At 38.2% G+C, this 26099-nt stretch overlaps 1 protein-coding gene across 18 annotated transcripts in view; it reads left to right on the top strand.

Annotated features, from left to right (window-relative positions):
* LOC127445886 (KICSTOR complex protein SZT2-like) overlaps window positions 1–26099 on the top strand; it is a 136004-nt gene that overhangs the window by 31333 nt on the left and 78572 nt on the right. For 11 of the 18 annotated variants that reach the window (XM_051706340.1, XM_051706337.1, XM_051706345.1 and 8 more), the window contains 25 exons: window positions 1092–1382; window positions 2279–2486; window positions 4127–4174; window positions 5807–5934; window positions 6210–6474; window positions 8376–8547; window positions 8628–8720; window positions 9325–9403; window positions 11237–11539; window positions 11693–11831; window positions 11919–12035; window positions 12115–12184; window positions 13814–13999; window positions 14113–14391; window positions 15931–16204; window positions 17019–17093; window positions 17191–17329; window positions 18265–18373; window positions 21067–21241; window positions 21541–21693; window positions 21800–21902; window positions 23104–23218; window positions 23518–23605; window positions 24630–24748; window positions 24920–25084. In XM_051706340.1, the coding sequence (XP_051562300.1) occupies window positions 1092–1382; window positions 2279–2486; window positions 4127–4174; window positions 5807–5934; window positions 6210–6474; window positions 8376–8547; window positions 8628–8720; window positions 9325–9403; window positions 11237–11539; window positions 11693–11831; window positions 11919–12035; window positions 12115–12184; window positions 13814–13999; window positions 14113–14391; window positions 15931–16204; window positions 17019–17093; window positions 17191–17329; window positions 18265–18373; window positions 21067–21241; window positions 21541–21693; window positions 21800–21902; window positions 23104–23218; window positions 23518–23605; window positions 24630–24748; window positions 24920–25084 (3893 nt within the window). The remainder of the gene's footprint in view (window positions 1–1091; window positions 1383–2278; window positions 2487–4126; window positions 4175–5806; window positions 5935–6209; window positions 6475–8375; window positions 8548–8627; window positions 8721–9324; window positions 9404–11236; window positions 11540–11692; window positions 11832–11918; window positions 12036–12114; window positions 12185–13813; window positions 14000–14112; window positions 14392–15930; window positions 16205–17018; window positions 17094–17190; window positions 17330–18264; window positions 18374–21066; window positions 21242–21540; window positions 21694–21799; window positions 21903–23103; window positions 23219–23517; window positions 23606–24629; window positions 24749–24919; window positions 25085–26099) is intronic. The other 7 variants (XM_051706351.1, XM_051706349.1, XM_051706346.1 and 4 more) reach the window with 4 other exon arrangements.

The following is a 26099-nucleotide window of genomic DNA, read 5'->3' as shown; positions in this document are numbered from 1 at the left end:
ATGTTTAACACTGTTAGATATTTTTTTTAAAGCAGTTTATAAATTGAAGTATTTTGACATTACATCTCTTTCACTTTTTTTATTTTAAAATATACAACAAACAAGGCCTCAAAATATTAAAGGGATAGTTTACCCAAAAATTAAAATTCTCTCATCATTTACTCACCCTCATGCCATCCCAGATGTGTGGCTTTCTTTCTTCTGCTGAACACAAACAAAGATTTTTAGAAGAATATTTCAGATCTGTAGGTCTATTCAATGCCAATGAATGATGACCAGAACTTTGAAGCTCCAAAAAGCAAATAAAGGCAGCATAAAAGTAATCCAGACGACTCCAGTGGTTTAATCCATGTCTTCAGAAGCAATATGATACATGTGGGTGAGAAACAGATCAATATTTAAGTCCTTTTTTTTTTTTTTTTTTACTATAAATCTCCACTTTGACCAGACCTCCTGTGCGTGTTCATGAGAGGACCTAGTTGTTCTTCTGTTTTTGGCAATTCACATTCTTTGTGCATACTGCCACCTACTGGGCAGGGAAGAGAAAGTAATAAAATGGAGGGATAAAGGAAAGGAAAATAATAAATAAAACATATTTGCACAACAGCCCAGTAGGTGGCGATATGCACTAAGAATGTGAATCGCCAAAAAAACAAAATTATTAAGGTGCATAGGAGGACTGGTCAAAGTGGAGATTTATAGTGTAAAAAAAAAAGATCTTCAATATTGATCTGTTTCTCACTCACAACTATCATATCGCTTAAGATATGGATTTAACCACTGGAGTCGTATGGATTACTTTTATGCTGCCTTTATTTGCTTTTTGGAGCTTCAAAGTTCTGGTCACCATCCATTTGCGTTGTAAGGACCTACAGATCTGAAATATTCTTCTAAAAATCTTAATTTGTTTTCTGCGGAAGAAAGAAAGTCATACACATCTGAGATGGCATGTGGGTGATTAAATGATGAGAGAATTTTTATTTTTGGGTGAACTATCCCTCACACCTTCACACTTAAAGTATTACTCTGCCATGAGCTTATTTTGAAATCTTAAAAATCTGTTTTTAATCTTTATTTAATCTTGACTGTAGATGTGCAGCTTTTGATGTCTTCTGGACTGGAAACTGAACCTCAAATCAGCAGCAGTCTGCAGGAGGAGGAGGAGAAGACTTGTAGTCATGGCAATGGCCAATCACAGACTGAGTCTATCAGCAACTCTGCCAATGGTCCAGAGGTTGTGGGACGTCCTGCTAATTTTAAAACAGGTGAATGTGGAGAAGATGTTGAAAGATACTCGCTGTCCATAGAGGAGTCTACAATGGAGCCAGACACGGTGCTGGAGATATCTACAGAGCAAAAACACATCAATACAAGTGATACAGGTATGGGAAGGGTTGAGAACCAAAGGAACAAAAGAATTACTGGAAGAAAATGCTTTAGTCCGTATGCGATTTATAAAGGTCAGCATTCTTCTACCAATACGGATGCAACATTCACTAAAAGCCGCACCACGACTGAATTTACAACGCAATGGCAAAATAATTAGTTTTAGCAGAATTGTGTGCTTGCAGTGTGAATTAAATGTGATGAGAGTGAAGGATAAGATGTTATTTTATTTTTTTTGTGGGCCTTTCTCAGCAAGAATTAATATACAGTACGTGACTTAAAATGCAATTAAATTGCTTCATTAATCGGCATGTCATGTAATTAATTAATTCACATAGTTAAATCAGTTGACAGCCCTAGTTTATTCATTTTTGCATTTATTCCAATTTTTAGCAAAAATTAAATTCGCAACTTGAATGGGAAGCTGAACACCTTATCTTAATGAAGGGTGATGCAACAAGTTTCCAGGAAACATTTTTTCTGAAATCAAAATACTTTGATTTTAGATTTTAGACCAATTTCACTGTGGGCGGGGCTACCCAGTGTGAGTTGGTGAACAGAACATAAAATATCACATACCATTACTTAGAGGAAGTGATTATCTTTCAAAGGAGCCCACACACAAGGTAATCAGATGCATAGATCATTAGATAATCCTCATGAAGCACAATGTTACATATGGCCACCAGGAGATGGAGCCAAGTACATGACACGGACTCAATGATGACTCAAATGGCACAGAATAAAACTCATTCTGTGAAATCTCATTACTAAAATCATAAGCAAGTGACAAACTCATTTCATTGTGCTTGTCACACTCACACCTGTTTATAACTAAAACATTACTATATGTGAGTTGTTTATATCCTTAACTCTGTCCCACAATTCTCAGTTACAGAAGAGAAGGACGGCGTGCAGTTTATGGAGCCCCAGAAGCGAGACTGTCACATCACATTCAGCAGACAGGTGTCTCAGCAGAGCAGCTCTGATGCAGCTCGACCCCGCTGTCCCATCTACATCTACAACTGCTCACTGCCGTCGCTCAAAGACCAGCTCGTCCATCCACGATCAGGACGCCAGCCTAGAGATGTCTTTTACAGGTACTGACACACACATGATCATGTCCACATAAAAACTACTGTGTTTATTTAATCAGCGTAACTTTCCATTGATTCTTTCCTGAAATTAAGTTCTCGTTACAGTTGTTAGTTCCATACCTAGTGAGCTGTCTCGCTGTCTGCTGAAGTGGTCGACCAATATAAATGTTTTTAATGGCCAATGCTGTAACCGATATCTATAGAGCAGGGTAATTTTGCTGCCTACTATTTGGACTGGTTGAACGATGTGTTATCAACGGCAAGTTCATGGGTTTGATTCCTATGTGTATGGGAGACCGGGGCTAGTTGTCACACGGGGAAGTTGTCACACGGGCTATATCTTATGTAGCTTGAACAATGACTAAAGTATTTGAATATGAAATGTGTTCATTTGAATTCTAGACATGTGACATTCAACAAAATTGAACTTTTGTGCCATGTTTTATAAATTTGTATTTTTAAACAGCAGATTATTTTATTTTTTTGAATTTTTTAGAGCTGGAATTAGCTGTGTAAAATCAGATTATAAACTTAATATATGTGCTGACCACTAGGTGGCACAAGTAAATAACCCAGTTTTGCTTAACCTTTGGCCTAGTTTGTTTACAATAGTTCTTTTTACTGATACTGATAATTTAGGTGGTGGAAAAGGCAGATAATCGATTAGTCGGCCGATAGATTTGAACCCTTTAAGCTCTGAGGGTGTTTTTAAAGATTTCCTGTTTCAGTGGCATACCCAAAATTAAAGACTTATAACTCGGCAAAAAATAAAAAAATAAAAATAAGGAGGGTCAAGTGTTTGGTGTCATTGTAAAGGAAACTTTTCAAATATTTTAATGATATAGACTGATACATTCTGAGACTCTCAGCCTAAGAAACTAATGAAAAATCGCCAAAAATGTACTTTTTTCTTATTTTTCTGCTTTGACATTATATATCTCTGGGTGTAAATAAAGTGTAATAAAGTGAACTATATTATGAAGGCATATTTGTACCGTAATGTTTAAATATGTTTTTAGGACAAAGTTATTTATCATAAAAGTCAGGTCGAGACATTTTGTCACATTTTTATTGGTGCAGTTTGTCACATGTTTTAAATGTCATTGATTTATACAATTTATAAGTTACAATATTTTGTTGGCCAAAACAATATTTTTATATATCTCGTTTAGCTGTTTCATTCATAATCGTCTTGTGTTTTAATTTTTACATTTTGCTAAAAAAAAAGCCTATTATAGACTTTTAATGTAGATTTTGTTTTGCCAATTGTGATTTGGAATGTTCACATGAAACCTACACCATTGGGTTAAATGCAGGTTTCCTTGTGACAACTTACCCCACATAATGTGACAACATGCCCTGCTTTTAGACTTCAAGGTTTGTGCATTTACAGAAACAAAGATAAATAATCACCAGAGTAAAAAGTGTGACAACCTGCCCCAGTTTCTTTGGATAAAAGCATATGTCAAATGAAAACAATGAACAACTTTTGCGTCAATAACATGCCTATGATGCATAGACATGTTGATGATGTGGACTGCTCACTAGGTTTTGGAATAGCGCACATGTGTTTGATCATTATGGAGGGCATCTTGTGATCATCCTCATGTTGTACTGTCTGGTTTCTCTTTGGGTGAGAATAGACCTCAAGAGAAAGATTGCTGGGACTTCAGTCAGCAGTACAGATACAGGTGACCCTGCTTACAGCTTCTGCTACTGCTGACACCCTATAGCCATAAAGAGGGGTGGGAAGGGTTATGATCTTTCACATATCTCAGGACAGGTGCCCACTTTGGCCCTGTCACTTTTTGGATGTCACTCTCTTTCTGCTACTCCTGGAAGCTAGCTGCAAATGAGAAGATCTCAGCCTACACGAATCTTGGCTTTGAGGTCTTAAAAATAACAGACGAAAAAAGCGCTAGTCTAGTTCCTTTAATCTTCATTGTGTTTATTGTTCTTGATTTGCACTTCGTGCTAATACAGAATCAGTAGCAATACAGTGATTTGATGTAACAGAGATTATTATTCTTGGACATTTTAAGACCTCATATCCTGCTGAGCATTGTTTTCTCTTTTGCTCTCTCTGCCTGCTGCTATCAATTTTGGGAATGGGAGTTTAGCTCCCTGAGACTACACTATATGGCCAAAAGTATGTGGGCATGCTAATTAACAGGTGTGGCTTTGGGTTATTTAAGGTCAATTCCAGTTCAACTTCCCAATCTCAAATTTTTGTGTTTTGCAATGTAGATTCAAAAGAACCGCCTCATAAGAGTTATTCTTTCGGGAATCAGACTACACTGGCCATGCTGTTTGTTTCACACTGTAGATTAAAATCAACCGGCTCATTAGAGTCATTTGTTCGGGAATCGAGCTACACTGTTCGCGCTGTAGATTCAAAAGAACCGGTTTATGGGAGTCATTCATTCGGAAATTGAACTACATTTTTCATGCTGTTTGTTTCACACTGTAGATTCAAAAGGATTGGCTCATAAGAGTCATTCGTTCGGGAATCGGACTACATTGTTCATGCTGTTTGTTTCACACGGTAGATTCAAAAGAACCGGCTCGTAAGAGTCATTCGTTCGGGAATCGGACTACACAGGTCACACTGTACGTTTCGTGCTGTAGATTCAAAAGAGCAGGCTCATAAGAGTCATTCGTTCGTAAATCGGAATACACTGGTCACACTATACGTTTCATGCTGTGGATTCAAAAGAACCGGCTCATAAGAGTCATTCGTTCGGGAATCGACTACACTGGTCACGCTGTACGTTTCGTGCTGTAGATTCAAAAGAGCAGGCTCATAAGTGTCATTCGTTCGTAAGTCGGAATACACTGGTCACACTATACGTTTTATGCTGTGGATTCGTTCAAGAACCATTAACGGAACAAAGCCATGAAAATCATACGGTTTCGTAATTTTTTTGTTTTGTTTTTATGGAACTAGTTCTGAATAGGAACTGGTTCTTGGTTCCCAATCCTAGTTTCAACAACTTTCATTATGGATCGCTTTCATAGAGCACTGGAAGCTGTTATCGCTGCGAAGGGTGGGATTAAAGCTTTTTGTCATGCTTTTGAAATGAAATGTTCAACAAGACACAAGAACATCAGTGAGGTCACACAACATGTGCACCTGTAGTTTTAAGGCACTGGTGTTGTTTAATCTAAGGTGTTAAGATGCATAAATGTTTGAATTAGGTGTCTTGGGTGTCGCCAACTTTTCCTGGTGCTTTTCTCTGCTGTCTTTGGCTGGTGTCCGTATGCAGTGTAGTAAGAAATGTTTGTCTGAATGTGTTCTCATGGTATCTGATGTCTCTTGGCAGGTCAATCTCTCAAGAGCGCAGTAACGCCTCCTCCTGGACAGAACTCATGGCGCACCCTCACAAACACAAAGAACTGGCCAACTACTGCAGTCTTCTACAGGAACACTACTACCAGAGCTACGTCAAAGGTGACATGCACACGTACATCCCAAATCAGGGACTAAAAATGAATTGGCATTTTCAACATTTTGCTGAAAGTTGTGTTTACTATTTATTTCCAAAATAATACTTTGCGGCATCTAGACTTTTTTTCTTGCTACAAACAATTCACGAGCTCAGAACAATATATATCTTTCTTTAAATAAATGCCATGTTCTTTGGTATTTTGACAATGTGTATGTTTATGTGTGTGTGTGTGTGTGTGTGTGTGTGTGTGTGTGTGTGTGTGTGTGTTGATTTATAGGTGTGTATCGCAGTTTGCAGCAGTCGTATAGTGTGAGTTCACAGGACGTCCTGACTGCCATGGATTACTGCGAGGAGTCACTACAGGAGATTGACATCACTTCCTTCCTGCAGACCCTGTGTGGACACATACGAGTGTTCCGCGAGCGGCATGAGCTGCACAGCTGTGTCAACGTATGCAAGTCCAGTAACGGTCCCGCAACCTTCCTCATCGGCGAGGGAGAGGATGACACGGCTGATAGAGCAACACTTGTGTCATCATCCAGGTACTGACCAGAGAAAAATGCATTCTGGGTCTTGTAGTTCATTTTAAAGGAATAGTTCACCCAGAAATTATTTTCATCCATGGAACACAAAAGGAGAAATTTAAATTAGTCTTTATGCTGCTGTTGTGCTTACAACAACAGTTTATAGTGACAGTGGCTGTTAAGCTCCAAAAAGGACAAAAAAAACCACCATAATAAAATGTAATAAAAGGAGTCCATACGACTATACTATATTCCTGTTTTCTGAAGTCATACGATACGATTTGTAAGGAACAGATTGAAATTGAAGTTGTTACTCACTGATAATCTTCCCCTCTGATATCTGATTTGCGATCACGTTCAGATTTAAAAATAGTGCCTAACAAGTTAAGTTCAGTTAACAGCATTTGTGGCATAATGTTGATTTCCACAAAAAATTATTTTGACTCGTTCCTCTTTTATTTAAAAAAAAAAGAAGCAAAAATTGCAATTAAAATAAGTTGCTTACAATGGAAGTCAGTTACGGTTTCAGTAGAGCACTTACAATGGAAATGAATAGGACCAGTCCATATACGCTAAAATACGAATCATTCGAAATGTATGGCCACAAGACATAAACATTATACATGTGTTAACCCTTAAACTCGTACCTTGGGTCTTTAGAGACCCGGGACCTCATTCCACCCCCTGTACCTCATCTATTTTTGGAAGTTGTGCCCAAACCTCATTAGTATTCCTCAATATATCTCTTCTAAATAGTGTGACACACAAAAAATGACAAAATTGCAAAATAAAATTTTTTATAATGGTTTAAGTACCAAAAGTGTATAGGGTCTCTAGAGACCCGAGGTATGCAAGAGTCGTCTTTTATTTATTTTTTTGCATTTACATATATGATATTTTTTATTATTATTTCATATCTATATAAGTTTACTATCACAGGATATCTATTTCTTTGTTTATTACAAGAGAAATGAGTACTATATTCATACAAATAAACACTATATCACGATGATTTTTTGTGCAACAATGAATTATCAACCATGGTGATTTATCAGTATCCCATATGCGTGTACACATACATATTAAACTTTTTATTTCTTACTCAAGGTGGCACTGATGTTTCAGTGATTGAATTGATCTATATTTGACATTGCTAGCTGATGTAGAAACAACATTGAAGTAAACTATAGCAAGTTTAACACATGAGCAGTATGATATGACTATTGTCATTTAGGTGTACTACTGAAACAATGTAAGTTGTTCATCTGTTTAGACTCAATAAGTGCCTGTGAAAATACACATAAGCTACACATAAGTTATACATTGATTACACATGTTTAGATTGTGTTTTTATGTGTAGATCAGTATGTGTTTGACAGCCAGTTGCATCTCATGAAATTTCAGTGTGAAAATAATGAATCCTGTTCTTGAATTGTTGCATTTTCTCTGAAATTTTTTAAAATGTTTTAAAATTTGATACTATCTGGGCATTTTGTACTTCCATTTTTTTATAGATGTAAGTGCCGGGTCTCTTAAGACCCGAATATGTAAGAGTGTTTGGGAAAATTACCATGCATTTAAGGGTTAACTTGATTTTAGTGTGATAAAATCACTTAAAGTCCCTTGTCGGTTACAGTAAGGCACTTACAATGGAAGTCAATGGGGGCAGTCCATAAACACTAAAATGCACATCGTTTGACAAATATAATCACTATGAACTGTCATTGTATGGAAAATGATGTATGATTATTCTTTAAAAAAAATTCCTTTCATGAAAGAAAGTATGGATTTAAAATAATGATAGAATTTTTATTTTTAGGTGAACTATTCCTTTAATTATTGCACGTTTTAGCAAGTTGTTTTTGTTTTTTTTTGTTAATATTTGTTTTCATATATCTATATATGTTTTTTTCCTAAAGTATCGAGTTAGAGGACGTGAGTGAAACTGATTCCAGAGGAAAACTGTCTGTTCCGACTTCACCTTTGGCCCTGCATGAACCCAAGCCTCCTAAAATCCTAGAATTCCCACTGTCTCTGCTCCAGTCCCAGCAGAAGTGTGAGGTGAACCCAGACTTACACAAAATCATACAGGTACATCAACAACCCAATCATGAGAAGGAAATAGAAATGTGTGTTGTTCAAACAATAATGTGAATTCTCTTGTTTTACAGGACAAGTTCACAGAAATTGGTGCCCAGTATTTCAAGACTGTACCTTCAAACCCACATTATTTCTTTTACTGTCCTCTTTCTTCCAAAAAAGAGGTGCGTTTTACAAGGTGTATCTGAGGGGGGTAAAGCAAGTAAAGACACTGACTACCACACCTGGAGTCGTGAGTTCGAATCTAGGGTGTGCTGAGTGACTCCAGCCAGGTCTCCTAAGCAACCAAATTGGCCCGGTTGCTAGGGAGGGTAGAGTCACATGGGGTAACCTCCTTGTGGTCGCTATAATGTGGTTCACTCTTGGTGGGGCGCGTGGTGAGTTGTATGTGGATGCCACGGAGAATAACGTGAAGCCTCCACACGCGCTAGGTCTCCGCGGTAACGCGCTCAACAAGCCACGTGATAAGATGCGCGGATTGATGGTCTCAGACACGGAGGCAACTGAGATTCGTCCTCTGCCACCCGGATTGAGGCGAGTCACTACGCCACCACGAGGACTTAGAGCGCATTGGGAATTGGGCATTCCAAATTGGGGAGAAAAGGGGGAAAATCCGCCCCCCCCCCCCATCTGAAGCATTTTTTGTTTGTTTTTGTCTTTTCAAGAATGTGATTCAGTATTTAATAGTATTAACAGACTCCGAGTCTTTCCAGTTGTCTGGATTATAGATTAGTCTCAATAACTCTTTTCCTCTCTTCTCTACTACAGGAGGACTCCGACAGAGAGGGAGAGAGGAGAGCCAGTGAAGAGTGTGAGGTTTCTGAAGCTGAACTGGCAACAGAAGATGGTTAGATGCTATTTATTTAAAAGACATGTTAAATTTAGTACGTGGGTGAATCCCACAAAACCATCTGATGCAAATTTAGATATAGAATGCCCCCTTAAGCCTGTAAATTACTCAATACTCTCTAATCCATTACAAATGACCAATTACTTCTCTAAAATTGTAACCAGTGTACTGACTTTACTGATTACTTCAATGAAAAAGTTGTTCATCGATCCAAGTCATTCATTCAGTACCACGTGTTTCTTCCTGACAATGACTCGTTAGGGCAGGCATGCACGCCCTTCACAGAAACGCAGACAGACAGACATATGAACAAAACTGTTTTAAATGTATTCTACACAAATAATAATATTTTAGAAATATGTGTAATACAAGGAATATACTTAAAAGTAATGAACTTCCTTTAAAGTTGGTAAATGTAACATGATTACAAGAATTTGAAATGTAATTTGGTGCATTACTTTTGTACTAAAGGTAACTAGATTACACTAATTACTTTGTAATCAGATTAACCCTTCAAGCTCGGGTGGGGAGGAAAAAAGCTAAATATTAATAACTACAGTCTTGACCAACACAAAAAAAAATGATTAAAAAAAAATGCGCACTGTACATATTATTGTAATCGGTAAAAACATAAAATTGATCAAATAGCCATGTGTCATATGTAGTTGGAAAGCTCTCAAAGAGTAGAAAACAACCAGCCTTTTTTTACTCACAGACCCGAGTAAAAGTCTTTGACATTGATGTTACATGTAAACAGGTGTAGCTTATATGCTGCGTTTTCGCTTATAACTTCACGAAAAATAAACGGAACATAAAATATCACATACCATTACTTAGAGGAGGTGATTATCGCTAAACAAACCCACACACAACATAATCGAATGCATAGATCGTTATATAATCCACACAAGGCATAATGTGCACACAGCATATAATGTGTTATCTGGCTAAAAACACATTTCCTGGAACAAATGACTTAATCAGAAATGGAGTACATTGTTCAGCGTCATGGAATGCTAAACCAATCGTATTAGGATTCAGATCGCTGCAACCAGAGGTGAAAGTCATCCAAATATGGGCCAAGAGGATCGTTCACTATAATTACAAATGGCCACCACTAGATGGTGCATAATACATGACACAGACTCAATGATTACTCAAATGACACAGATTGGAGCTGAGTGAGATCTCGTTACTCAGGCCCAAATGCTTTGGAGAGAGCATACCTTTAGACATTGTTGTATTTGCATGTGTAATTAGTTCTTATGTACAATTATGTTTTATTTGTTTGGAGATGTTTTTGGACATTCCTATAAATTATTTTTGTAATGCTATAACTTTTTATTGCTTTGTCGTATCAACACGAAATGTAGGCTCACGTACAGGTGAAATGAGAGTCTCAGAATTTATCATAATTTATATCATTAAAAAATTTCAAAAGTTTTCTTTAAAATGATACCGAACACTTGACCCTCCTTGTGTTTTTTTTTTGTTTTTTTTTTAGTTATAAGCCTTTAATTTTGGAAAATGCCAAGAAAATTAATATTCCTGTTTTTCCTATTGAGCTTGGAATGAAATTGAAAGATTAGGATGCCATTCTGAAGTCGGCCAAGCTCTTCTACTTCCTTTATGAAGGAACAGACTGAAATTTAAGTTGTTATTCACTGATAATCTTCCTCTCCACCGTAGCTCTCAAATATCGTTTGTGTTCATGTATATTCAAATGTAATACTTTGTATGTTCACATGTTTTGCCAAAATTTGAAGATGTGTTAGGAAACGGATAATAAGGTGTATTGAAACACGCAATATCATTAATCCGTGTGCATAGAGAACGTGTCTGGCTGCTGTATCGTAACAGAGAGTGACACGGATCTGGAAGTGGAGTATCAGGAATGTGGGAATGGTAAAGCAGAGACTGGCGAACAGGAAGCTAATGATGGTGAGTCCCCATCAGACTCCAACACGATGAACCAGGATGAAGATTCTTTCAGCATTCTGGATGGAGACTCACTGCTTGACACGGAGGGTCCGCAGCCGGAGATGCCCCCTCTGTTTGTGCACCTCACCTGCTCGGTCAACATGAAGAGCTGCCATGGCTCCATGCCAACGCAAACATTGCCGACCTGTCTGGGTAAGACTCAAATTTCTGCTGTAGGAATTTTTTTTTTTTTTTTTTTTTTTTTAAAATGTCATTCCAAACCTGTATGACTGTATGTAAGAAGAGTGTCCCTTTGTGTATGTTGTAGAATTATTTGTATCGAGGGATAATGGTTTGTTGTTGCAGGTGAAGTCATCACTTGTCTGGAGAATGCAGAGAATCTTCAGTCGGTGGATCTGAATGAGTTATCGGTCACTCTCGATATCTTTGTGCTTACATTACCTGTAGAGATAGAGGTCATGGCCCCTGACTACCACCACAACCGGTCAGTAATTACAAGTCAACTGTTCAATATATAAAATACACAACAGCTAGAATGATGATCATGTGTGTAATTCCTCCGTGTGTGTAGGTACACATCTGAGAGCAGCGTGTCTCTGAATCGCTCCCCCGGACAGCCCTCGTCCTATCGCTCCGATGAAGATCTCATGGGAAATTTAGATGGCCTGCGGGGGATTGGTGAGGAAAGGTAAGAGGTCAGAGGTCAACAGATGTCACCTGTTTCCAGACACAGCCTGATTTAAGTCTCATTTTGTCATCTTTTGCAGTATGTCTGGTGATCCGCTGTCTAAACTTCCTGTTCCTCACAAAATTGCTGTTTTAGCCACAATGGATGAGGTGAGTCCTTTTCAACTATAGTGCAAACATTAAAGTTGATGTGTCATTTTTTTTTTTTTTTTTTTTTCCAGTGTTAAAATTCTTTCTCATGTCTCAGCTTAATATGCAGAGTCATCTGTATGTAAACCATTTTAGGTTATTTTCACCTAAAAGTGTAACACTGTGGCTCTGTGATACTATAGAACTATTGCTGTTTGTTTGAGCAGCCCGTCCAGTCTGGCACAGCAGCATTGGCTCAACCAGTGGAGTGAGTTTGGGGCGGGACTGTCTGTCTGTACAGCCAATTACATATGGAGTTTTTTGGAATCTGTTTGAAAACAGTGATTAATTTTGCACTTCCTGGTGGGTGGTGATGGGACTGTTGCAGAAATGTCTCATTTCAGCTTTAGAGATAAAGCGAAAATCCTCTCTAATCTATTTTCCCTTGCACCGAAAATAAAAAAGCTTCCAAAAGGACCAAAAAGCACCATCAACACTGCAAAAAAAATCATTTTCTTATGGAGTATTTTTGTTGTATATTCCAGTAAAAATATCTAAACATCCTTAAAACAAGAAAAAATAACTTGAGAAGCAGAATGACATAAAATATTTAGTCTTGCTTTCAGACAAATGTAACAAAATGTTGTGGTGTGTTTACTTAAAAACAAACAAACAGTAAAAATTGGCAATGGGGTAATAAATTCAAAGGATAAACAAGTTTATTTTTCTTAACCCATTGGCAAATAGTTTGATCTTATTTTAAGCAAAAACCTCTAGAAATTTTATTAGGTTTTTCTAAAAATGTAATTTTGCTTGACAAGTAAATATATCTTGGAAAATAAGACAAAAAAACTGATTACAAAAATGCAATGTTTTTGCAATGTTTAATCTCTTGTTTTTTCTTTTGAATAAAGTACACCCCTTCCCGACTGGCAACTACTTTTTTATTCTTATTTGTTATTAGCTTGAAACATTACTAAATTTAGTTAGATTTCTCTGGAAACAGGACTTAATATCAGATTTTTACTGGAAAATAAGAAGGGAAAAAAAGGATTAATACAATTATTTTTTGCAGTGTTGAATTTCTTGATTTTCCTTTTTGAGAATAGATTTGTTCGCAAATAGTTTTATCTTCTTTTAAGCAAAAACCTCAAATTTTGTTCACATTTTCTGAAAACAAGACTTGGCAACTTATGTCATTTTGCTTGACAAGTAAATTTATCTTGTTTAAAAATGTTTAGATATTTGTGCTGGAAAACAAAACAAAAATATTGAGTAATATTTATTATTATTTTCTCACCCCACTGCCGAATGTTTTTCTTTTTTTAAGCATAAACACAAAATTTTGTTAGATTTCTCTGAAAACAAGACTTGCGTCATTCTGTTTCTCAAGTAAAAATATCGAAAAAATATTTTTGCAGTGAATGTGGTCCATACCACTCCCAATCATGGGCTGTATTCCAAGTTTTCTGAAGCCGCAATGTAGTTTTGTGTGAGAAACAGAGAAGAATTTAAATCATTACTCACTGATGATCTTCTGTAAACACATTATACTGTATGAAATATGAGTGAAAGTGCAGTCCATTCATAATTTTAGGAGGTGTAGCTGTGTGTTGCCGTAATTGTTTTTCCATCTGTGACTCATTTCAGATCCGTTGGCTGTTGGAGGATGAGATTGTCTCCGCTCTACGACACTCTTCTGTGATCAACTCCTCCACCCTACAGAAAGTGTCCAAGCATGTGTGCCGTTCCAGCGGCCGCCCACAGTGCCACTGTGAGGTCGTTCCTCTGCAGTTTGTGTTTGGTCCTGAACAGTCACTGGAAAAGTTTCAAGAGGTTTGAACTCTAAGATGACCTCCATTATTGTAGATAAGACTCCCCAGAGAAGGTCATGAAAGAGATTATGTTCTCGCCTGCTGTTTAATAATCTCACTGTTTCCTCACTCCAGGAGTTCAGGACGTTATCGTTCCCTGGTTACCTGCTCAATGCCGAGCAAGACAACTTCCACTATGTGTCGCTGAGTCGGCAGCAGTCTCACAGGCTCCAGGCAGCTAGACAGTTGTCTCACATCACAGAAGGATGCTCAACAGGGACGGGAGCGACCTCTCAGCAAACCAACGTCTGTCCTGGGGTGGATGATGGCTCCAAAGTATCAGCAAACCTCTGCACATCTGACAAAGGACCAGACGGTGATGGCGAACCAAAGAAAAAGGAGCCAGACACTGAAGTAATTGCAACATTTTGAGCATAGTAAAAACACATGACATACTACTGTATATTGTGGCACTTTCCACAAACAGGGTACACTTCAGTGTCTTATTACTTGTTTTAAATAATTATAGGCTACTGTTGTAAGAATGATTAGTTAAGTTAGATAAACTAGTATCTAAAATCAAATTAACAAGCAAATAGCTAAATTTAAACACAGTTTAAATATATGTACCTCCCTTAATATGCTGATTTTGGCCTGTTTTGGAAAGAGGGGGCGTGGCTAATCCAACAGGTCAGTTTTTGGAAATTCCAGAATGGCTAAAATCGCTTACAGCACCTTTAAGGTCCTTAAGGTCATCTATTTTTAAAAGACACTTTCATCCTCTTTTTTTTATTTTTTATTTTTAGTAAGCACATATTTAATATGTCTTATCTCGAGGCAAAAGGTGAATTATCGGTTAAGAGATGATGATTAATTGTTGCATAATAATCTAATAATTGTTCTAATAATCGTTAGATTATTCGATTATCGAAATAATTGTTAGTTGTAGTCCTACTCTCAAGCCATTGTGATGTCCGATTTGTCAGTGACTCGTTCTTTTCAGTGTATTAATTGAAAATGAAAATGGTTCCCAAATTAGTCTAAAATTGTTATTATCCAAATGATCATTAACAAACTGGTCTAAATCAAAATAATTTGTAAAAATCTGTAATCACAAATGCCTGGAAAGGTCACAGAAATGCACTGGTCAAAAAGGGTGGGAACCCTGGATCAAAAGTATACAACAATCTCATCATTTTGACATAATCTGTTGATTTAATATTAAGTTTATCAAACTTTTTTTTTTACTAATTTTAATGACCAAAAACGTAATGTTTATCTATGTATGTGGCTGATGAACTGAATATTAGCATGGCTGTGATTGGGCATTATTGCAAGTGTGATATTGCTTTTCAGTTCTATAAGCAAGAAGTTAAGTTTTGGATAATGTACAGTCAGCCAGTCGTTATCTTAAAATAAACCCCGACAGGGTGATCGGGGTTTATTTTGTGATAATGACCAGGTGACTAAATTATCCCGCATAATACACGGCTACCTACAAAATAAATGGATTTTAAATATTGTTTTGCGTTGAAATTGTGTTATTAAATGAGTCTCTAGAAGCCGCTAAATTCCACGTCCGGTTTGCGTCTGAGTTCTGTTGGTGGTTATATTGCAAAATGATCATCTGCTCATTATCCAGCTTATTACAAGACTACTTGTCAAATAAATAAATGGACATGAAATATTGATTTGAGTTAAAAAAATGTATTAGCTTACTTGTAGGGATCGCATGGTAATACGAGAAGCAGGAAGGGTGACTCGCAATACCCGGATGACCAGTCTGATATGACTTAATTCCAGAATGAATGGTTGTTATTGAGAAAAATACATTTACATTCATACATTTCGTCTTTCTGTCTTGACTAACTTTATTTTACTAGTGTAATATTGTCTTTTTGTTATCTGTCTCTTTAGCTGGTGTATGATTCATCTATCGTTGTCCTGTCACAGGTTGAGCATGGTGAGCGAGATGCGCAAAAGGACAGCGATGGCATGGACCGACGACCCACAGCGGCTGACTCCTCCAGTGAATCTCTCTCGGAGACCTCTGACCCCAGTCAGATAAGACAGGCTGACGTAGAGGAGACTCGATCTCAGAGCGCAGTGAGCAGCACTTCTCACCTGCAGACGGGCAGCAGCACGGAGCATTCGTCTGATCACACGACACCTTCTAAAACACCCTCCGCTGCCAGTCTGGCTGAATCCATGCAGTCCACCCCACACAGTGAGTGTCTCAAGAAGAACATGGAGTGGTGTTGCTTCAAATAACTGAACTTTAATTATCAAAGTAGAGTCTTTGCAGCTTATTCTAGCCAAGAAACAGCCAATTATATAGGGAGAGACCATCTGATTGACAAAAAGGTCAATTTTTTAGAGATAGGGACAGGATAAAAGGGACAGGATAAATGATCTGATCTGATAATCAGAGTTTTTGTCCTAACCAGCTGTGACGAGCGACAGTACATTCTGTCGATCGCTTGTTTTCTATTTTTGGCATCGCGTGGGTAACTCCATCCACTGTGAACTGGCACCTGTCCAAAAACGTTCACAAACATAAGGCTGGGCATAGAAATGCATCAATTCTATTCACTTCTAATAATTCCTTACATTTATATAGCGCTTTTCTAGGCACTCAAAGAGCTTTTCATAGTGTGTGTGTGTGTGTGTGTGTGTGTGTGTGTGTATATATATATATATATATATATATATTCTGAATTATACTTTTGCATTATTTTAAAGCTTGAAGAGGTGTTCATCATAAACTGCCACTGTATGACATCACTGAGCACAGCATTTTTTCACAATTTCTCCCTTTGTGTTATGAAAAAGAAAGAAAGTCATATAGGGTTATAACAACACTGACTGGTGAGTAAACTGACTGAATTGTAATTTTTGGGTGAACTATCCCTTTAACATTAAAAATATTACACACTTCACCTTTAAACACCTAGTTAGAGTTCTTGGCATTTGGACACTGAAGGATTTCTACTTTTGTTGCCATACAGTAATGAAGCCTCTCTGATTTCTCTTGCTTTCAGGCAGTGGCAAACTGTGGCCCAGTCGAGTTCAGAGTGTCGTCTCCAGTCAGGGCAGCCTGGACTCAGACATGCTGGGTAAGAGAACACACATCACACAGTCTGTTCACGATCACATATGCATCAAAATCCACATCACACCATCTCCCTTATGTGCGTCTGTGTGTGTGTTCAGGTTATGACGGAGGCAGCAGTGATTCTGAATGTGAAGGACCCACAATGAATGAGCAGGAAAGACTGACACCCCTCATGCCTGATTTCTGGCTCATCATCAGGATTCATCAAGACAGAGTGGAGATCTTTTCGCATGCCAGGTATTGCTGCATAAATGCGCTCAAATCCAGTACGCGGGTCTAAAATTAATATTCAGAAATTTGCCAAATTCAAGTAAAAATAGAAAATAGAACAGTTGCACTATAAAAAAATTATTTTCTTACTCCGTATTGTGTTCTTCTTTTACCGTAAAATTGTCAAAGCATCCTTAAAACAGGATAAAGTTACTTTTTGTGTAAGATATTACGATTTGAATAACAGTGTAAGTTTTGATACTTTCTTATGTGAGCAAATCAAAGCGGAGTGGTCTGCTAAGGCTAGCATCACTGTTGTATTTGCTCATTATTTTTTCACACATGAATATCCCGGCCAGTCATTTCAATACAATGGTAGTGAATAGTGATTTGCTTTTTAGCTTGAAAAAGAACGCAAATGTGTCAGAAAAGTAGTCCATGCGACACATACTCCAAGTCTTCTGAAGGCATACGATAACAACTTTGAAATGTATTTTATTTTACATTGAAAATTTTGATCATTCTTTGCGTGTTAATGAGCGCTATGAGAGAAGCTCGTTTACAGTAACTTGCATGTTCACACAAGAATGTGCATTGTTTTAAGCACTAACCAACGCAAGTTTTCGCTTGAACACACATTATGACCGTATTAAAATTTTTGGGTGAACTCTCTTAGCAATAGATTTTGTAAGTATTTACATTTATATATGCAAGCAGCATAGTGATTTTTAAAGTGAAGGCAAAAATGTGAGTTTTTTTCCCCTTGTAAGTTTATGCTTATAATGAGTTCTAAAACTACAAAGCAAACAAAACCACAGCAATTCTGTTTTGTAAAGCTTTAATTGCAAACTAATTTCCCCAGACATGCAAACATAATTCCATTTTGCAGCTGAGACTATTAAAATGCTTTTTAACTGTTTGCATCTTGTGAATCTTGAATGTTGTTCGTCTTGTGTTGGCAGAAGCTTCAGTAGAGAGAAAGAAGAGGACGAGGAGGAGATCCCAGAGTATTTACGTCTCCATCAGCTGGTCGTGAGGAGGATCGGAGAAATGTGCAGAATAGTTAACCAGGTAAAGAACAGTCTAGTCTTGCAGCTTTTGACCATCAGAATGAAGTCTGGTCCACTTTGCAGCTCATTCTGGCATAGAACCGCCCACTTCGACCCCGTTTCCACCTGGTATTATGATGCATCTCGGGTGATCCGATCACGTGGTCTGGTGAGACACATGGCTGTTTACACCTGGTGACTTAAATGCGTCTCCTGTGACAACTTGTGTTTGGATTTGGAGGGGAGGGTCTCTTGTTTCATGACGACATACATCAATCACTCTGTCAGTGTGTTACTGCATGATAATAAAACGCAACAAAGTCAAAAAGACAAAGAAAGCATGACAAAAATGGCACGCTGTTTCTCCCAGATGTGGTTGAAATTTAATCTAAGCACAAACGCAACATGCCAAGCAGAATTATCCATTATTTTACTGAATTACCTCTATTAAAGGAGCTTTAGGTGTTTGAGCTTCTCGTCAGTTTTGATATCAGACACACTGAAGAAGATCCGTGAAGCTCTCGTGATTGTGCATGTATCCACTTTTTTAAACTGTCTGATCGGACGGTTGTTTCCTTTTAAAGTCACTCATAACCGGCAAACTTTAAACTCTTGTTTTAGCGCAGCAGTTGATTGATAGGTGAGGGGTGGCGCTTCACTGCTTCTGGGATGCATTCAGGACGGATTAGCGTTTACACCTCAAATGCGATGTGGACACGTGCGTTTTTGACGACATTCGTATGTGGTTTTTGCGATCCGATCACAAAAAGTTTTAGACCCCGTTTAGACATGTATTTAGTGCTGACCACGTGATCGGATCACCCGAAAGGCATCTTAATACCAGGTGGAAACGGGGTCTTAGTCAGAAAGAGACTGACTTGTAAAATGACCAACCACAGATCGCTTTAAGTGACGTTTGGGGCAGGGAAATCTAGGATTCCGAAACATCCCGTATTAAAGGCTTTGTGTTCCGTATTGTGACCCCTTTACCCTTCTATTGAAGAGCTCAAAATGCTCAAGCGTATATATATATATATATATATATATATATATATATATATATATATATATATATATATACATATTAGTTTCCGCTAAGAAATTTTGGTGCCCGCCAACATGTCCGGGAATTAAAAGTTTGCCGGACAAATGGGAAAAAATCCGGTCTTCTCATTTCGGTGTTCGATGTAAACGCAATGGACTATGCATAATAATGCGATACAGGCTAATTTATGACACATTCAATTTAACTGAACGATAAACATTTGTTCATAATAACTGTTTTCAAAAAAAAAAACAGCCATCATGGAATTAGCGTCTAATTTAAAAAAACATTCAACAATAGTGCAAAACTAAACTAAACAGCAATTTGGCACATATCTGTTCGTTTATAAATAAATATTAAAATAACAAATCGTTTGGTTATGTCATATAATTTCTCTTGGCTCTTTATTTTTAGAGCATTTATTTGCAGAAAATGACAACTGGTCAAAATAACAAAAAAGATGCAGTGTTTTTAGACCCGAATAATGTTCATATTCATTTTTAAACAACACAAACCTAATATTTTAACTTAGGAAGAGTTCAGAAATCAATGTTTGGTGGAGTAACCCTGATTTTCAATCACAGCATTCATGCATCTTGGCATGCTCTCTACCAGTCTTTCACATTGATGTTGGGTGACTTTATTCCACTCCTGGTGCAAAAATTTGTTTGATGGCTTGTGGCCATCCATCCAGGATAACCTTGTATGTGGCTTGATTCATGCGTCCTTCACAAAGACGAATCTGCCCAATTCCAGCCTTACTGAAGCACCTCCAGATCATCACTGATCCTCCACCAAATTTCACATTGGGTGCGAGACACTGTAGCTTGTAGGCCTCTGCAGGTCTCCGTCTAACCATGAGACGACCAGGTGTTGGGCAAAGCTGAAAATTGGTCTCATCAGAGAAGATGACTTTACTCCAGTCCTCTACAGTCCAATCCTTATGGTCTTTTGCAAACCTCAGCCTGGCTGTTCTTTGCTTCTCATTGATGAAGGGCTTCTTTGCATGACTTCAGACCTGCCCCAGGAGCCTGTTTCAAACCGTCCTCTCCGTGCACTTCACCCCAGCTGCCGTATGCCATTCTTTTTGTAGGTCACTTGATGTCATCCTATGGTTGCTGAGTGACATTCAAATGAGTTGGTGGTCATCCTGGTCAATGAAGAGTCGTTTTTGCCCTCTCCCGATCTGTAGCTTTGTTGCCCAAAATGTCTGCTGCTTGACCATGTTCATATGAACTTCCGTCTTTGAAATTTTAAGGATTGAAGCAACCTGACGCTCACTGTATCCCTCTGTCAGTAAGGCCAGAATTGAACCCTTCTTTTCCTCACTGAAAACTTTTGTCAACTCTTTTGGCATGGTCAATAGTTATTTTTTGATTCCAATTACTTTTGAGGTACTACTAGCACTGTTTTGCCATCCAGCTGGTCATATTACAAGAGAATAGTGATGACCACAGCAGTGGTTTTTATAGTGGCTTTTCCTCATTAAATAAGATTTGGTTCAGGTGATCACCTAATCAGTACCTTATTAAGTAGAATAAGGTGTGCTTGTGTTGGAATTCAACAGACACTGGAATGGAATGGCTGCCATACATGTTGAGATGCTGATTTAAGAAAAATTTGGAGTGTTTTCCACTTTGTTGTTTTTTTTATCCTCTCTTTCTCCACAGCGACTCCTACTGCAGGACCTGCATGACAGTCACGTATGTCACTCTCTCCTGGTGGCCGAGAGTGAAGAAGACATCTGGAAACACGAGTCGCTCTACAGGCCCAGGATGACCAACTCTGACGGTAAAGTAGCCATCAACAGAGCCACCCCCATGCCAGGACCATATACACAGAAGAGTAAGGGAATGCGATTTTGCGTTCGTTAGTTATGAGACATTTGGCAGCAGTCTGAACACTCAACTCATTCACTCATATTTTTATAGCTGCATTTTAGTGCGAATAACTGCTCCTAATATTGCCGATTGTTCTGCCTCAGACTGTGCAAATGAATTAGATCCGTTATTTCAAATGCTCCAGTTGCATTGTACAACTTAAGGTGCCTGTTGAGTTCAGCTAATCCTACTAATCTCCCTTTTGTTATGATGCTGTTAAAATTAAACCCTTATCCTCATAATTGTACCTTTTTTCCACCACAGACTACAACGCCGATGAGAGCTATCAGCCGCGGGACTACCTCGCTGCCACTATGCAGTTCATACCAGGGTACTTTGCCTGTGACGTGGTTTGGAACACCATTATTTATATTCACCCGCGCCTCAAAATGGGACCCAATATGGGCGTGTCCCGGGGTGAGTGACACCACAGAAGACCAATCTGGAAACACATTTCCATACCTAATAAGTGTACACATTTTGTTATTTCCCAAATGTAATTTCTGCTCTCTGATTCTTTCAGCTATCCAGGCTCTGCGTTCAGTTCTAAATGCCTTTTGTGTGGTTAACCGTAAAAACATGTTTGTGTATCAGGAGCGCACCACCAAATCTGTGTTCTACCTCCGGTAAGTAAGAACCTCCATATCTCCATATTAGTGGTTGAATGGCAAGGTTTTTCTATGGCTGATGCAGAAATGTGAAAGGCATTATGGACTGACAGCCAATATAATGGCTATATGTAAGCAATAATATAGCCAACAATATAGTTGGTCGGTCATTATCATAGAATGAACCCTGATGGGTGGTCATGTATTACTGTAAGGAGTTTATTATGCATTAATTTTTCACTGACTGTTCATCATTCCACTATAAATAAATGGACATGAAATCTTGATTTTAGTTCAAATTATATGTGAGATAAAAGAGAGCTTGGAGTGATACGAGAGACTTGAAACTTGCACATCTATGTTTGAAATCGATTGCCTGGGGCAAAGGTCAATATGACATTATAGTGGTCATTTTACAAAATATTTTACCACAGAATGATGCGATTGAACAATCAGAATTACTAATTCAAGAGAGATGTGTAGTAAATGTATATACTGTACATTTAGATGTATTCATTTGGAAAACACTTTTCCAAAGTTGCAGTAACAGTAGAAATTAAAGGTAACAGTTCAAAGCAACAGTAACAGTTAAAAGTAACAGCCGAAAGTAGAAGTAGCAGTAACAGTACAAAATGAAAGTAACAGTAACAGTCAAAAGTAAATGTAGCAGTAACAGTCAAAGGTAAAAGTAACAATAACAGCATAAAGTAACATTAGAAAGTAAAAATTACAGTAACAGGAAAAAAGATAAAGTAACATTACCCAAAATGCTAAGTAAAATTAACCGTAACAGTTCAAAGTAACAGTAACTGTCGAAAGGAACAGTAACTGTCGAAAGGAACAAAGTGAAAATAACTAACAGTAGAAAGAAAAAGTAAAAGTATCCAAAGTAAGAGTAACTGCATTCAAGGTAAACATTTATAATGTGCATTGCCTGGGAAGCAATCCTTGGCATTGCTAGTGCCATATATGTACTGTATGTTGTACTACATGTACATTAGAAAATACACAAAATTGCTCAAATCAAGTGAACAATTATTTGACAAAATATCGACTAAAAACTTACTCGATTTAGTCTCCAACCTCTCCATTTTTGTTTAGTATCTTTCTCTTTCTAAGTCTCTTTCTTTATCTATTCTCTTCTTTTACTGCAAACATTCTCTAGAATGTGTTTGTAGATACTTGTCATGATTTTGGCCTCCTCTGTCCATCTCGCCAGACTCTCTGAGACATCTCAGACAGGGAAGTACAGTGATCTGGACGGAAACATGCACGTGTCTCGCTCTGTAGGTCTGGCACGCAGTCAGGAACCACTGGGCTCTGAGGACCTCATGGTAACATTCACATACTGTCACTTCTCATTGCTCTTCAGGAAGCTGGAGCCCTCAGGAGCCATTAGTGCTCTAGTCCCCATCCAGAGTGACTGATTTACCTGACCTGTCCTTGTGTTTATGCCGTTTATAAGCCATGAGATGAGTTGCAGATATAAAAGATGTGAGGAATTATGAGTTTATAGACTGAAAAACAGGTCGTAGAAAGAGCTCCAAAGTGCCCACTGTGATGTGTGTTGTGTTGTATCTGAGTGTGTATGTGTGTTTGTAACACATTACATGAATGTATCTTGTGTTTACAGGGTTCACGCTCATCTCTGGAAGGCTCAAGGCCTGTTGGACTGGTGGACAAACACATTTTACTGCTGGTACACGGAGTGGGGAGTGCAGGTGAGAGAAAGAGACAGAAAAACTGTGTCATATAGGCCATGTTCACACTGCAGCTAAATACAGTTGTCTCTCCTCTTTTGAGCATTTAATCTCGTTCTATGAGTTTGATTATTTACGGGAGTTACGCAACAGAAAATATCCTGAATTAAATACATATTAAGATCTGTAGACAGCATGCTGTTAATTTCCACTGACAATACCTTTGACTAGTCTTTCAGTTACAAAAACAAATAAAAATGGTGTTTACAGTTAAGCACTTACAATTGAAGTCTATGGGGCAAGGCATTGCACCGGGATAAATGTTAAAATACAAACTTTTTTTGAGAGTATAGCCTTAAGACTTGAGACTAGTGTGATAAAATCGCTTAGTCTGTGTAAAGTTATACCAGTTTTTTAACTCCTGTCATGAAAGTGCATTCACCTAGAAAAGTAGTCCCACCGCTAGGACAATTTAGACAACTTCACAGCTCAATTAATATAAGTGCTTTAACAAAAATACAAGCTTCGAATTCTGCTTTTAAAACCCTCTTGAACACTTGCCCCATAGACTACCATTTTAAGTAAGTGCATTAAAACATGCATAAAAACATAATTTTTGCTTGTTTTTTCAAACTGAGGGACGTCAATTTTATTTTCAGTGGTAATCGACAGATGCTGAGATTAACTTGGACGTGGAGCATTCATTTAATGTCCTCCAATGCCTCATTTTGACATGCAATACCACCAACAGCTGGGAGGGGGCACTGTTGCACTTCTTCTGCTGTGCTGTTACTGTTTTCAGTTGTCTTGTTTTCATTTTCAGTTCTTTTTGTAATTCATATTGAAGTATCAGGGTTCAACATGCAGCACATAGGGAGTTCAACACATCTGTCTGGGAGGCTTAATTATACAATTAAATAGCCAATATTAGCATGCCAAACTCTGAGGTATCTTGGTATTAGAGAGCCGTTTAAGTGCAATTAAGACGTAATATGGAATTATAAATAAAGGATATGTGTTTGTCCGCGTGTTCTGTTATTGACAGGTCCAGAGATCACAGATGAGTTAGTGAAGGTCCTGAGGAAGCGTTTGGATGAGGCTACACTGGACATCATCACTGTCATGCTGGTCAGGAACTGTAAACTGACACCTGCTGATGTGGAGGTGAAACTCTGCTCTTTCTATACCTCTCTTTTTCTCTCTCTCTCTCTTATCCTCCATTTTTTTGGGCCCTCACTATGCCTAAGCTTTTTTTTTTCTACAATTGTGATTGGATTGGATAGTCTCAGCAAGTCTGGTATAACTTTATTACACAATATTTTGTCTGTCTTTCAGTTCATTCAGCCTCCTGATTCTCCGGCTACAGAAGTGATGGAGTTTTGTCTGCCTCAGTACTGTGTGCCGTGGATTCAAGCTGTAGCTCACTACCTCCGTCAGAACCTCCTCATCTTCCTCCACATCCCCAAATACACCGACAGTAACAGCGAGCACCACTTTAAGGTACCGTCCCACCTGAGTGCAAGCAGGATTTAGGTCGACACGTCCCTGCTGCATGTGATTCATAGAGATGTTTCCCTTTAAATCAGGGAAGCACAATAATTATTTTTTGCTTAGGCCAGTATCAGTATGATATGGGATGCACCGATGTATCAGCTGTCGATACTTATCGGCCAATTATTATATTATTATATACCAAATTAAAACCATTGGAATATCTGTTATAAACAAGAAAACACTAATATGTATACCGATAATTTATTTATAATTAATTAGTAACACTTTGTAAAAACTCTGTGAATTCAAATGCACAATCCAGAAATAATAATCACCACAATATGTAGAAGGGTTGGCACTCCTAAGAACTTGTCATATTTAATTCTTTCTCGTTCTCACGTTAATGTGGAAAAAAACATAAATGTGACAGTTGTGAAAATGAAACCAGCAGATTTTGACGTTTTTTTTTGGAATGCCCATTTCCCAATGTGCTTTTATGTCCTTGTGGTTGCGTAGTGATTCGCCTCAGTCTGGGTGGCGGAGGATGAATCCCAGTTGCCTCCGCGATTGAGACCGTCAACCCACGCATCTTATCATGTGGCTTGTTGAGCGCGTTGCCACGGAGACATAATGCATGTGGAGGCTTCACGCCATCCACCGCGGCAACCACGCTCAACTCACCACGCGCCCCACCGAGAATGAACCACATTATAGTGACCACGAGGAGGTTACCCCATGTGACTCTACCCTCCCTAGCATCCGGGACAATTTGGTTGCTTAGGATACCTGGCTGGAGTCACTCAGCATGCCCTGGGATTCGAACTAGTGGGCTAGCAAACTCCAGGGGTGGTAGCCAGTGTATTTTACCACTGAGCTACCCAGGCTCCCCTGCAGATTTTGACTTCTGAGATATCGGTATATCCATTAATGCTGCATGATTGATTGAATTAAGATTGAAATCGCAATATGTTTTTGTGCAATTACTAAACCTTAAAAGGTTGCGTTTTAAAGTGCAAAACCA

Source organism: Myxocyprinus asiaticus, chromosome 9 (genome assembly GCF_019703515.2).
Source record: "Myxocyprinus asiaticus isolate MX2 ecotype Aquarium Trade chromosome 9, UBuf_Myxa_2, whole genome shotgun sequence".
Taxonomy (NCBI): Eukaryota; Metazoa; Chordata; class Actinopteri; order Cypriniformes; family Catostomidae; genus Myxocyprinus; species Myxocyprinus asiaticus.
This window is presented reverse-complemented; position numbering and strand designations above follow the sequence as displayed.